This window comes from Herpailurus yagouaroundi, unplaced genomic scaffold, assembly GCF_014898765.1.
Source record: "Herpailurus yagouaroundi ecotype Mexico unplaced genomic scaffold, PumYag 295, whole genome shotgun sequence".
In the NCBI taxonomy this organism is placed as follows: Eukaryota; Metazoa; Chordata; class Mammalia; order Carnivora; family Felidae; genus Herpailurus; species Herpailurus yagouaroundi.
The window spans coordinates 2,186,927-2,200,478 of record NW_024412512.1 but is presented as its reverse complement, the minus strand read 5'-3'; the positions used below and the strand labels follow the sequence as shown (position 1 = coordinate 2,200,478).

The 13,552-nt window shown below is 57.5% G+C and overlaps 1 protein-coding gene across 1 annotated transcript in view; it reads right to left on the bottom strand.

Moving 5' to 3' along the window:
- Positions 1 to 13,201, bottom strand: part of GNA15 (G protein subunit alpha 15) — a 20,728-nt gene extending 7,527 nt beyond the window's left edge. Inside the window, exons 1-4 of the mRNA XM_040461574.1 lie at positions 12,727 to 13,201; positions 6,781 to 6,965; positions 2,361 to 2,515; positions 1,540 to 1,668 (exon numbers count right to left, since the gene is read on the bottom strand). Of these exons, the coding sequence (XP_040317508.1) occupies positions 1,540 to 1,668; positions 2,361 to 2,515; positions 6,781 to 6,965; positions 12,727 to 12,871 (614 nt within the window). The 5' untranslated portion in view covers positions 12,872 to 13,201. The remainder of the gene's footprint in view (positions 1 to 1,539; positions 1,669 to 2,360; positions 2,516 to 6,780; positions 6,966 to 12,726) is intronic.
- Positions 13,202 to 13,552: the final 351 nt, after the last annotated feature.

Sequence of the window (13,552 nt, the reverse complement as noted above, 5' to 3'; positions counted from 1 at the left end):
CAACCATTGAACCATCCATCCATCCATCCATCTATCCATCCATCCAAACATTGAACCATCCATCCATCCAACCACCCACACACTCTTCTGTCCGTCCATCCATCCATCCATCCATCCAACCATTGAACCATCCATCCATCCATCCAACCACCCACATACAATTCCATCCATCCATCCATCCATCCATCCATCCATCCATCCATCTATCCATCCAGCCAGCCATTGAACCATCCATCCATCCAACCGCCCACATATTCTTCCATCGATCCATCCATCCATCCAACCATTGAACCAACCATCCATCCAACCACCCACATACTCTTCCGTCCATCCACCCACCTGTCCACCCACCCTCCACACACCTATACATACATACACTCACCCATCCATCCACTCATTTATCCTTCCATCTTTCCAACTCTCCTCCCACATTCACTAACTTCCACTCTGATCTTGAGCTGATCATCACTAGCAAAGCAGGGGAATCAAACTCAGCCCCTAGCCTTGTGGGGCTCTCCGTCAGGGGAGGAGACTGATGGCAAACAGATAAATTATGAGCCTTCCTGGTGAGGACTATTGCAAAGGCCAGAGGAGCACATTTGGGGTATCAGTTCAGGACAGTGTGAGACTCAGTATGGGTGAGGTGAGCACAACCCCTGTGTCCAGTCCTCACCCCGCACCCTCCACAGCTCCCTGCCATCAGCCCACAGACACGGAGCTTGTTAAGGTCACTGATGACCCTCTAAATGCCAATCCCAGAAGTCGCTTTTCCCGGCATACTCTTCCCGACCTCACCTTTAGTCTTCGACGCTGGCCGTCACTCTGCCTGGACCCCTTGCTGCGCTGGCCACTCACGCCTCTGCCTTCCAGCTCAGGCCTGTGTGTGTCTAGCCACCTCCCAGATGCCCCAGATCCCTCAGACTCAACGTGCCCCAAAGGACATCATTGTCTAGTCTAACACCCCCACGCTGCCACCACCACCGTGACCCGACATTTACCCCATCACCCAGATTCTCTGATCCTTGGGCTCATCTGGTCCTGCCCATTCTACGACCTCTCATCCCTGCGACCACTGCCCTGGCCCTTACCAGCGCTTCCTGCCTGGATCATGGCTCCCACCCACTCCCGAGTCCCCTGACCTCCAGCCTCACCCCATCGGGGGGATCACCCCCTGAGCTTCCCCAGGCCCAAATCGATCCCTCTGGAAAACCGCTGACCACACAGTCTCCGTCCCCTCCTACCCAGCAGCCCTTCGAGTTCTCCGACTGAACTCCTATTCAACCTTCAATGCCCCAATACCAATGTCCCCTCCTTCAGGAAGACCTGCCCTCCTGGACCTCTGGTGGCCTCATTCCGGGCTCTTCCAGGTCCCACACCTGACTGCATGGGGACTCCAGGTGTCTAGATCCAGCTCAGCCTCCTTCAGCCTGGAAGCCGCTTGAGGACTGGTACTGGGAAACTCCTATTCATCCTTCAGGGCCCCAGTTCCTTTGCCCCCTCCTACAGGAAGCTTTCCCCAGCTCCGGGCCGTGGGCTCACCGCAGGTTGGTCTTCTGCACGGAGAAGCAGTACTCATTGATGCCGGTGGTGGGCATGCGGCTCCGGAGCACGTCCTGTGCCGTGGGGATGTAGTCCTCCTCAGTGATGCGCTCCAGGTGGGACAGGTAGCTGTGGAGTGAGGAGCCCTGAGGCCTAGTCTCGCAGCCTCCCTTTGTTTCTCAGACCCCCTCCAAAGCCCAGAGACGACCCTGTGCGGGGAGGGGAGCTGCTGGGGAGGGGCCGGTCCTCTGGGTCTGCAGGTGGCCCGGGAGCATCACCCTGAGGCTGAGGGAGCACGGGGCGAAGCAGCCTCACCCTCAGAACAGCAGGACTTCAAGGACAGCGTGCACTCGAGAACAGTGTTACCGGGGGAGGGGTGTCACCCCCAGGAGTGGCACTGTCCCAAGAAAAGTGACGGCCTGGGAACAGGCTGCAGCTGTCAAATCACCCTCAATGCCCAGCATCGTGCCCAGGGGGTGTCACTGCGTGGTGATGAGCACTGTCCCCCCAGGAACGACGTCACCCTAGGAGCTGTGTCCCCCCAGGAACATCACCCCAGGAGCTGTGTCTCCCCAGGAACGACGTCACCCCAGGAGCTGTGTCTCCCCAGGAACGACGTCACCCTAGGAGCTGTGTCCCCCCAGGAACGACGTCACCCCAGGAGTTGTGTCTCCCCAGGAACGACGTCACCCGGGAGCAAGACCATCCACAGCACCTCCCGCAGTGGGAGCCAACCAGCCTGGGCCCCTTCTGTCCCGGGACGAGTTCGCCACCGGCTGTATCTGGGCCCCACACCTGCCGCCCCCGAGCCCCGCACTCACTACACGGCCGAATCCAGCAGGTGAAACTCCCGGCGACGCTCATAACAGGCCCGGATGCCGGCGTCCCTCCACAGCCACTGCATGGCCACGGCGCAGCTCTTCTCGAAAGTGGTCACTTTGTAGGGGTCCTGGCTCATGACCAGACTGGCGTGGTGCTGGGGAGGGAGGGACGGGGCGAGTCAGACATCCCCGCGAGCCACTGTGCCCCTCTGCGACGGAACCCCCCCCAAAGGCGGGGGGGCGGGGGGGCGCGCCCCCGGCCGCACCTCCACGCCTTCCTTCGCGCCCGCCTTTGTCCCCAGATGGAGGGCAGAGGGGCAGCAGAGAAGGCACGCACAGGGACATCAGTTCTGCATCTTTGACGCTCATGAGGCAAGTCGCTACAGGTGCCCTCACGACAGACAGGTAGCGTGATGAAACAATGCGTGCAGGTCCCGCGGGGAGGTCGAGGCACACGCAGCCAGAGCCGTGCGCCCGCTGGCCCCTCGTGCTGCCCCTTCCCTGCCTCCACCTGTCCTCCTTTGGCCTGTGCATGTGCGTGCGTGTGTCCGTGTGGGCACGTGCTTGTATGCTCGTGGGGGGGTGTGTGTGCCTCTGTGCCTGGGAGTGTGACGACGAGGGCCACCACTTCTACTGAGGTCCTCGCCAGGGCCACCCAAGAGGGAAAGGAAGTGAAAGGCGTCAGGTTTGGAAAGGAGTATGTCACACGGTGGTTACTCGCCGAGAGCATGACTGCACGTAGAAAGTCCAACACAGTCTAGCGATGAGCTGTCAGAATAAACTAGTTACCTTGGCGAGATCAACAGACACACATCCGATGTGTGGCCATATATTAACCACCAACTGGTGGACGTTTTCAAGAATTTAAATCCCATTTACAGTAGCAAAAAAAAAAAAAAAAAAAAAGATATCAAATACCTAGGAATAAATCTAACAACACACGTGAAATCTCTCCACGCTGAAATATACAAACATCACGAAGAAAAAATTTGTTTACTAAATGTTTATTTGTGCGAGCGGGTGCACGCTTGCGAGTGGAGGAGGGGTGGGGGGGGGGGAGAGATGATCCAAAGTAGGCTCTGCGGGGCACCTGGGTGGCTCAGTCGGTTAAGCGCCCGGCTCTTGATTTCACCTCAGGTCATGATCTCACGGTCTGTGAGTTCGATACCCGCATCGGGCTCTGTGCTGGCAGCATGGAGCCTGCTTGGGATTCTCTCTCTCCCTCTCTCTCTCTCTCTCTCTGCCCCTCCCCTGCTCATGCTCTCTAAATAAAGAAAGAAAAAAAGAAAACATTAAAAAACAACAACAACAAAGGGGGCTCTGCACTGTCAACACAGAGCCCGACGCGGGGCTCGAACCTTGAGATCGTGACCTGAGTCAAAGTCGGACGTTTAACCGACTGAGCCACCCAGACGTCCCGCTAAGGAAAAAATGTAAAGGATCTAAATAATTGGAAGGCTATGCTGTGTCCGTGGATTGAAAGACTCAGCATTTTTAAGCTGCCAGTACTCTCCCCAAATTAATCTACAGATTCCATGCAATTCTACCAAAATCCCAGAAAGGCGTGTGTGCGCGTAAACACTGACAAGATAATTCTAAACTTAATGTAGAAATGTAAAAGGGCCCGGAGCAGCCGACGCCATTCTGGAGGACAAAGTGGAAGGATTTCCACCCGCAGGCTCCGAGACTACGTATTAGGAAGCTACAATCACTAACATGAAATGATGTTCGCTCAAAGGCAGAGAAATTGACCAACAGAACAGAACAGCGAGCGTTAACAGATCCAGGCACATCTGAACACCCGATTGATCACAAAGACGAGACTGTGGTATGGTAGGGAAAATGTTAAGGGGCACTGCCACCATTGAATATCTGCACCAGGAGGATAAAAAAGGAAAGAAACATGATCACACCCTACACAGAAATCAATTCCAGGTACAAGGTAAATCTAAATCTGAAACAATAAAGCTCCACTTAAAAGACAGCAATAGAGGGGCACCTGGGGGGCTCAGTCGGTTGAGCATCCTACTCTTGGTTTCAGCTCAGGTCATGATCTCCCGGTTCGTGGGTTCGAGCCCCGCGTCCAGCTCCATGCTGACAGCACAGAGCCTGCTTGGGATTCTCTCTCTCTCTCCCTCTCTCTCTGCCCCTCCCCTGCTCCCATGAGCATGCTTTCTCTCTCCCGCTTTCTCAAGAATAAATAAATAAAGCTTTAAAAAACAAGTAAGTAAAAAAAGTTAAAGATAGCGATAGAGAATTTCATCATGACCTTGAGGGGGGAAAACATCTCTTAAGCTGGCTACCAAAAACAAACAAACAAACAAACAAACAAACACAAAAAGCAAAAATCCAACAACACACCAGTAAGCAGAAGACTGACATACTGCACTTCATTAAAATTAAGAGCTATTCATTCGGACACCGTGAAAACAATGAAGATGCAAGGTATGGATGGGGAGAAAATATTTACAAAATACACAACAAAGTGCTCTCCTCCAGAACATACAAAGAATCTGCTATAAATCAGTAAGAAAAAAAAAAGGCAAAAACAAAGCCAAAAACAAAAATGGGCGAAAGATTTGAACAGTTGTTTCACAAAATGGAATATCCAAATGTCCGACAAACCTGTGAAGAGGTGTGCAGCCTCCTTCTTAATCAGGGAAATGCAAATCAGAACCACAATGAAATACTTCCAAGAACCCATCAGAATGGCTAAAACGAGCCGACGGCATCTAGTGTTGGCAAGGATGAGTGGCAACTGAACTCTTCATGTACTGCTGGCAGGAGTGTGAAATAGTCAAGTGCTTGGAGACGGTCTGGTGTCTCCTCCTAATCTAATCTACTTTATGATCCAAATCTACTTCTACATAGATAGCCAACAGAGACGTGTAGGTCTTCATGAAACACATATGATAGAAATGAACAAACCACAACTATGCCCCCAAAGATGGAAGAAGTACAGACATACTGAGCAGTGTCAGAAGCCAGACATGCGAGAACGTTCTGTATAATTCCATGTATGAGAAGTTCAAAGCTAGGCAACCCCAATATAGCTGCTGGTTACTCCTGGGGGGTAGTGATTTGGGGAAGGAGCCTCTGGGGACACGTTCTGCCTCTCGTCCTGGGCAGCGATTACACACGTGCACTTACGTTGTGATGGCTTCACTGAGCTTGTGAACTGGCTTCTTCAGCACGTGGGTTATATCTCAGTTAGAACCGCTATTCTAGGGGCGCCTGGGTGGCTCAGTCAGTTAAGCATCCGACTTTGGCTCAGGTCATGATCTCACGGTTTGTGAGTTCGAGCCCCGCGTCGGGCTCTGTGCTGACGGTTCAGATTCTGTGTCTCCCGCTATCTGCTCCTCCCCTGCTTGTGCTCTGTCTGTCTGTCTCTCTCGAAAGAAAAGATACTAACATCCCGTGTTCACTGCAGCACGAGTCACAATAGCCAAGGCGCAGAAACAACCTAAATGTCCACCAAGAGAATGTGGTGCATGTGCGCGCGCACGCACACGCACACACACACACACACACACACGGCTATTGCTGAGCCTTAAAAAAAGGAAGGGGAATCCGCAATAGGTAACGACACGAATGAATCTGGGGGACATCACGTTAAGTGAAATAAGCCAGGCACAGAAGGACGAATACCGCATGACCCCACTTGCGTGAGGCTTCCAGAAGAAGCAAACTCATGGACACGGACAGCGGCATGGGGCTGGGGCAGGGAGATCTGGGGATCTGCCACTCGAGGCCATGACCTTCTAGTTCCTCAGGAGGACCACGTGCGAGAGGCCTGCCGGGAACCGTACTGCACTGTGCTCCCCACCATTTGTGACGAGGGTGGAGAGCGTGGGAAGTGTTCCTGTGACACGTGCACACGGAGCTGCCCGCCCCGAAGCCGGACTCTGTCGCCGGTCGATGCTACAGCAAAGCGGGTGCTGGTTCGGGACCCCCCCCCCACACCCAGGCCACCCCTGTCATCGCAGGGCCCACAGGACAGCACGAGAGGGGAGCTGATGCCAAGTCGCCTGGAATGCACGGAAACTCCTGGGGTAGAGTTAACAAGACCTGGGGACCCAAGAAACACGGCCCTGTCCCAGGTGTCCAAAGGGACATGGCCCTGAACGGAAGGTTCTATGAGACACGGCCCAGACCTGTGGTTCTGAGGGGACATAGTCTTGATCTGGAGGGTCCAAGGGGACATGGTCCCACCAGGGTGGGGGAGTCTGAGGGGACGCGGTCCTGCCCCGGAAGTTGTGAGGGGAAGATGTGTTGGGCTTTGGGGTCAGAGGGCACGCATCCTGCCCCGGGGGTCCTAGCGGACACAGCCCGGGCCCGGGGGTCGGAAGGGACGGGTCCCACCCCCAGTGCCACAGGCCCACCAGCACGCGGCCCCGGCCCGAGCCCCCCGCTCGCTCACCCTGCTCTCGGGCCTGCTGAACGGAATCTGCAGCCAGTCCATGGCCTCGATCATGGCCTGCATGGACACGAAGATGTTCTGGTAGATGAGGGGCCGGAAGCCCTTGCGCTCCTCCTCCGAGTAGCCCGCCCCGTGGATGATGCGCATCTGCTTGATGAACGTGCTCTTCCCGCTCTCGCCGGGGCCTGGGGGGGGGGGGGGGACACCAGCAGCTCAGTCCCCGGGGCTCCCGCCACCCACCACCCCGGCCTCCGGGGCTCCAACCCCGCTCCGGAACCCTGGGCGAGCGCCTTCCCCTTGCGTGCCTCAGTTTCCCCTGCTGTCAGAGCCTGCCTGCGAGGGTAAACGAGCGCCCCGTCGGGGCCCCGGGGGGGGGGGGGGGAGGGAGTCAGCCAACCAGGGCGCGAGGGGCCAGCCGGCCGGCAGCCTGTGTCCGCGTGCCCGGCAGGTTTTCAGTTTGTACGACAGCTTCCACGGCTCAAATAATTTCTGTCCTTGTGGTTTTGACATTTTTAAACGATTGAAAGGAATTTAAAAAAAAAAAACCACGAGTATTTCATCACATGTGGAGCTGGTATGGAATTCCTGTCTCGGCGTCCCTAAGTAAAGTTTTATTGGCACGCAGTCACGGCCATTTGTGTCCGTTCCTCAGTCCGAAAATACTGAGGAACAGCAAAAAGGCTGTTTGGCTGGAGCAGAGTGGGGGGGGGGGGGAGGCCAGGTGGTGCGGGGGGGCTGGGGGCCAGGCGGAGGACTCGGGCTTTCACCCCAGGGAGGTGGGAGCCCTGGAGGGCTATGGGGAGTGGGGCACCCGACCCAGGTCCTCGAAGGTGTTCTGCGGTGGCCGCTGCAGGGAGGACAGACTGCGGGGGTGAAAGCAGGGGCAGGGCGTCCGGGGTGGAGGTCTAGGTGAGTGACGACGGGGGCTGGACCCGGTGGAAAGAAGACATTCGAGAGATATTTGGGAGACGGACTGAGAAGGCTTCGCTGATGGACCAGAGCGGGGAGAGGGGTCCTTGCAGGGCCATCTACACGATTCACGGGGCCAAGTGGACGCCGGGGCCCTTCTGAGCCCAGGGCACTGCGGGACTGCCCGGGTCCCACGCCCAGAAAAGCCAGCCCTGGGCTTGCGACGATCACACTTAGATCTTCGGTAGTCCCGGTCTGGAAGCTCAGAGAGGAAGGCTCGACTCCCTGCTGCCTGAGTCCTGGCGTGTGTGTGTGTGTGTGTATGTGTGTGCGCCTCCGTTTCCCCATCTGTAAAATGGTGTGATAGCCAGGCAGGAGGGGTGGGACCGGGAGGCTCCTCCCACAGCTCCCTGCCCCGCCCAGCTCCTGGGGGACCCTGGCATGGGGTCCTTCCCGGCCCAGGAGGGGGGACTGGAAGGAGGAACAGGAAGCAGCAGGAAAGGAAGGGGTGGAGCCCAGAAAGAGGAAACAGTCGGAGGGAGCAGAGTGGGGGTGGAGGAGGCGGAGAGAAGAGAGGGTGCCCCCCCAGGAGCTCGGTGTCCCCACATATCTGTGGGCAACAAAGGGCAGGCCTGGGGTGACGCCAGGTGTGGTTAAGTCCACTGGACTCGAGGTCCAAGAACATGAGTTGCTCTGGGGCACCTGGTGGCTCAGTCGGTTAAGCGTCCGAGTCTCGGTTTCAGCTCAGGTCACGATCTCGTGGTTCGTGGGTTCGAGCCCCGCGTCAGGCTCTGCGCTGACATCGCGGAGCCTGCTTGGGACTCTCTCCCTTCCCCGCCCCCTCTCTGCCCCTCCCCTGCTCCCACACTCTCTCTCTCAAAATCAATAAGTCAACTTACAAAAAAAAAAAAAAAAAAAAGGAGCGAGAGGGAGGGAGATGGAGAAGAGAGGAAATATGGTAAAACACCAATGTTTGCAGAAGAACCGGGCCCAACTTTTCAGCGGGTCTGAAAGCATTTCAAACTGAAAAGTTAACCGAGGGGAAGGGCCTGACATGTGATGCGAGATGCTGAATGGGAAACTGGAACAGAACCGGTAGCCTTTCAACTCTCAGACCTCGGGTCTCCCCCAGACATGTGGGGACCCACCAAAGGTCACGCAGAGCAACGGCTGACTTTCTTCTCCCCTGTGTCGTTAAAGGAAAAACAAAAAAATCCTGGTCGCCACCCACAGCATGGATTTTGTGACTCACGACTGGGTCACAACCTAAAGTCTGAAAACTCCACTGGGTGGAACCCTCTCTTTGCAGCCCGTGACTGTCCTGGAGCCACGGAGGATTCTGGAACCTCTCCAGCCCCAGGTTCCTGGTCTGCTGCGGGAAAGTCCGCAAATGGGGCTGGGGCCTGCTTCCTCCTGGGGGTGGAGAGGAAGGGGAACCTGGCGGCTGCTTCCACGGCGGAAGGCCGCCCCAGACCTCTGATGCTCCAGGAGACGGGGCCACGGGGACATGCCGGAGGGCAAGAAGTTCATCTTCTAGGTCCAGCTCTGGCTCAGACTGGCTGCCGACCCCAGACCAATCCCATCACCTCCCTGGGCCTCAGTTTCCCCATCTGTCACTGGGGTGCTGTGGCTTTTCTCTCCAGAGGCACATTCACAGGGAGGTCGAATGCATGGGCTCCGGAACCAGAATTCTAGGTTCCGATCCTGGCTGTGTGACCTCGGGCAAATCGCTTCGCCTCTCTGGGCCTCGGTTTCCCACCTGGGGACAGGAGCGGTATCCACCTCAAGCTCTGTGGACAGAGCTGGCTCCTTTAATGGCTTCATTCTGACCCCCCCCCCCCCGCCACCATTCTCCAACACGCCAATCGCTTCCTGTCAGGGACAGACTCCCGGCCCCTCAGCCTGCTTCCTCAAAAAGACCAGCCACCTCCAGGAAAAAATAACTTTTGGTTTCAATTCCTGTTTTCAAGAAGGGAGAGAGGTGTGGAAGCAGCCCTTGGGGCTGGGGGGTAGGGGGGGCGGTCAAAACCACAGTCCACAGCGCGGTCCACAGGGCCACCATCAGCGCTTGGGAACATGAACAACCTCCCTGCCCCCACCGCACACAGCAGAAGGGGCTTCCTGGTGTGGGGAGGGCTGGGCAGTGGTCAGCGTGGCGTGGCACCGGGGACCTTCCCAGCTCTGGAAGATGCGGTGCAGCTCCAGGGGAAGTCGCCCCAGAGACAGGATTCCTTCATTCGCTTATTCATTCATAAAGTATGCTCTGGGCATCTGTTCTCTGTCAGGTTCACTATGCTCCCTGGGCCGGATGCTGGGGACAGAGGCACGAACAAGAAAGACACGGTCCCCACCTCCGTGTAACTGGAGAGACAGACAGGAAAGAACAAGTTAAACAAATCTACAGAACGTCAGTACGTGCCCTGAAGAAAGGAGGAAGGAGAAGGATGGGCCGCCTTTGTGGTCAGGGAATCCAGGAAGACTTCTCTGCGGAGGTGACACACGAGTTGTGTTGCCTTGAGTGACAGCACCGGCCGCACGGAGGCGTGGGTGATGCCGAGAGCCACCGGCAGAGAGAACAGCAAGTGAAAAGGCCCTGAGGTTCGGATACACAAACTCGAGGCGTGCAAGGAAAGGTCGCCAGCATCGGTAAACCTCCGTGCCGGGTGGATCGAGAGGAAGCGAGCAGACAAACAGAATGAAAGACGGACGCTTCACGTGTCCGTCGGGACGAGGGAGTGGGGCACACGATTGATTCCCATACCTTCGACAGCTTCGAAGAAAGGGACAAGTTCTTTGACAGACATCGATAACCAAAACTGACGCAAGAAAAAACAGATAGCCTAAGTAGCCCTAATAATAATATTATTAAAAGGGGATCGGGGCGCCTGGGTGGCGCAGTCGGTTAAGCGTCCGACTTCAGCTCAGGTCACGATCTCGCAGTCCGGGAGATCGAGCCCCGCGTCGGGCTCCGGGCTGATGGCTCGGAGCCTGGAGCCTGTTTCCGATTCTGTGTCTCCCTCTCTCTCTGCCCCTCCCCCGTTCATGCTCTGTCTCTCTCTGTCCCAAAAATAAATAAACGTTGAAAAAAAAAAATTAAAAAAAAATAATAATAATAAAAAATAAATAAAAGGGGATCAATACTACATCATATATCATACATCCTCTTCCTGTAATAGCCTACCTAGTCTGAAGATGTCAAATAGAGCTAGCAATTACAGTAATTAAATTCTTTAATTTAAAAAAATATATTTTATTTATTTTTGAGAGACAGCATGCAAGCAGGGGAGGGGCAGAGAGAGAGGGGGACAGAGGATCCAAAGCAGGCTCTACACTGACAGCCGAGAGCCCGATGTGGGGCTTGAACTCATGAACCACGAGATCGTGACCTGAGCTGAAGTCAGACGCTCAACTGACTGAGCCACCCAGGCGCCCCAAGTAATTTAATTATTTTTTTTTAATTTTTTAATGTTTACTTATTTTTTTTTTATTTTTTTTTCAACGTTTTTTATTTATTTTTGGGACAGAGAGAGACAGAGCATGAACGGGGGAGGGGCAGAGAGAGAGGGAGACACAGAATCGGAAACAGGCTCCAGGCTCCGAGCCATCAGCCCAGAGCCCGACGCGGGGCTTGAACTCACGGACCGCGAGATCGTGACCTGGCTGAAGTCGGACGCTTAACTGACTGCGCCACCCAGGTGCCCCGATGTTTACTTATTTTTTGAGAGACAGGGAGAGACAGAGCATGAGCAGGGGAGGGGCAGAGAGAGAGGGAGGCACAGAATCTGAAGCAGGCTCCGGGCTCCGAGCGGTCAGCACGGGGCCTGACGCCGAAGCTGGACGCTTAACCGACTGAGCCACCCAGGCGTCCCAAGTAATTAAATTTTTAATTAAAACCTTCCAGGCTCAGATAGCCTCACTGACGATTTTACCGAAGCTTCAGGAAAATGAAATAATTGAAAAAAGCAAAGAAGGCAAGGGCCTGTGCCAAAGGATCGCAGGAGGAAGTTGCAGGAGTTGGGGTCTGAGGGGCCAGCCACGGGGCCATCGGCTGGACTTGAGACTGTCCCCATGCCAGGTTCCTTGGAAAACTAAATGGGGGGAGGGGGGATGTCTTTTCCATAAAAGACTAGAGTCAGGAGGGCCCTAATTAAGGTGCAGTCTTGGGGGCCCCAGGCTTCTACACCCTCCTCTCCACTCCCTAGGGCCCCCCTACCTCGGAGCCAGGGAAGAGTGAGGCCGCCATACGGATGGCCAGCCTCCTGGCCCAGGGCAGGCAGATGTGACTTCCGGACACCTGAGACCTTCCCTGGTGTCCCCCCCCCCCCAGGGTTCAGGATGTCCCAGGAGCCCCTCTGAGGCTGGCCTCCGGAGGGGAGGCCCGCAGGGCCCCAGGGGTGGAGGGAGTGGACACGCGTTGGGGACAAGACTCTGCGCTTTGGGAGGCCACAATCTTGGAGCCTTACAACCTGCCGCCCCCGTCACTCTTCCCTTCCACCCTGGTTTATTTTGCTCCTCACTCTCCTTGCCGCCGGAAATTCTCTCTCCGCTTATTGGCTTCTGGGCCGTCTGTCTCCCTGTCGGCAAGATGAGGTCCCCGGAGGCAGGGACATCGCCCATCTCCCTGGCTGCGGCGCCCGCCCGGAGAGTTACTCGATACTTCTCGAATGAATGAATCCGTGAGCCAGTGGGTCACAGCCCGCGGGCAACGCCCGGGCCCAGGGACTCCGCGGCCGGCGTGGGGCAGACAGACAGGGGGCCGGGCGCTCGGCGGACGACGGGGAGGCCCCGGGGCGGGCTGCACGCCTGGGCTCGTCGCCCCCTTCCCCTGACGCCAGGGCAGAGGCCGGCAGGGCGCGCGGGGCCTGGGCGCCCCCGCCCCCCCCTGCACAAGCCCCTCCCGGCCGCCCGCTGCCCACACGTCGGGGCGAGGACCCGGTCTCTCTGGGCCTTAGCCTTCTCGCCCCCAAGTGGGTCCGGCTCTCCCGGCCCCGTGGGGTCCCCGGCGGCGTCCCGTGCGCACCCCACCCGCCCGCTCACCCAGAAGCAGCAGCTTCAGCTCCCCGCGGTCCCTTTTCTTCTGCTCCAGCAGGATCCTGTTGATGTCCTGGTCGATCCGGGCCGCCGCCTTCTCATCCTCGGTCAGGCAGCAGGGGCAGCAGCACCAGGTCAGCGAGCGGGCCATGGTGGGGGCCTCAGCGGGCAGCAGGCGGCATGGCCCCGCCCCCGGGGAGGGCTCCCCGCCCGGACCGGCCCGTCGGGCGTACCGGGGGGACCGCGCACCCTTCTTGGGGGGTCTTCCCCGGGGACGCCGACTCCCGGGCCTCGAGCGCCCGGCGTCCGGCTCGGCGAGGCCTGGTTGTCCGGCGGGCGGCTGGGGGCGGGAGGAGGCGCCCAGGAAGGCGCGGAGGCTCAGGGCTCCCCGCCCATCTCCAGACCCGGCCTGCCCTGCCAAACTGGTTGAGGGCGGGTGCCCCCTGGGGAGGGCGGGGTGCCGGGAGAAAAGGCCCAACCACAGGGTGCAGCGAGCGTCCCCGCAGCGCCCCACCGGGCCCTCCTTCCTCATTCTGGAGAACGGGCAGACTCCATCCTCCTGGGGCCTCTGACGCCGCCTCCAGGCGGGCCCCAGGCGCACCCCTTCTTCCCCTCCGCGGAGGAGCCGGTGAGGGGAGGTCGAGAGGTCGTCGCAAGGCCAGTGAGGATCTTTTCCAAAACACGGGCGGAAGCCAGGGGGCTCCCGTGGAGGGGCCGTCTCAGGTGCACGTCGCCCCGACTTCCCGTGATCCCCAATGGGCAGATGCAAAACTGAGGCACAGGGCCAGGAAGTGAGTTGCCCGGGCGCCGGGCGGAAGAACAAGACAGGGCC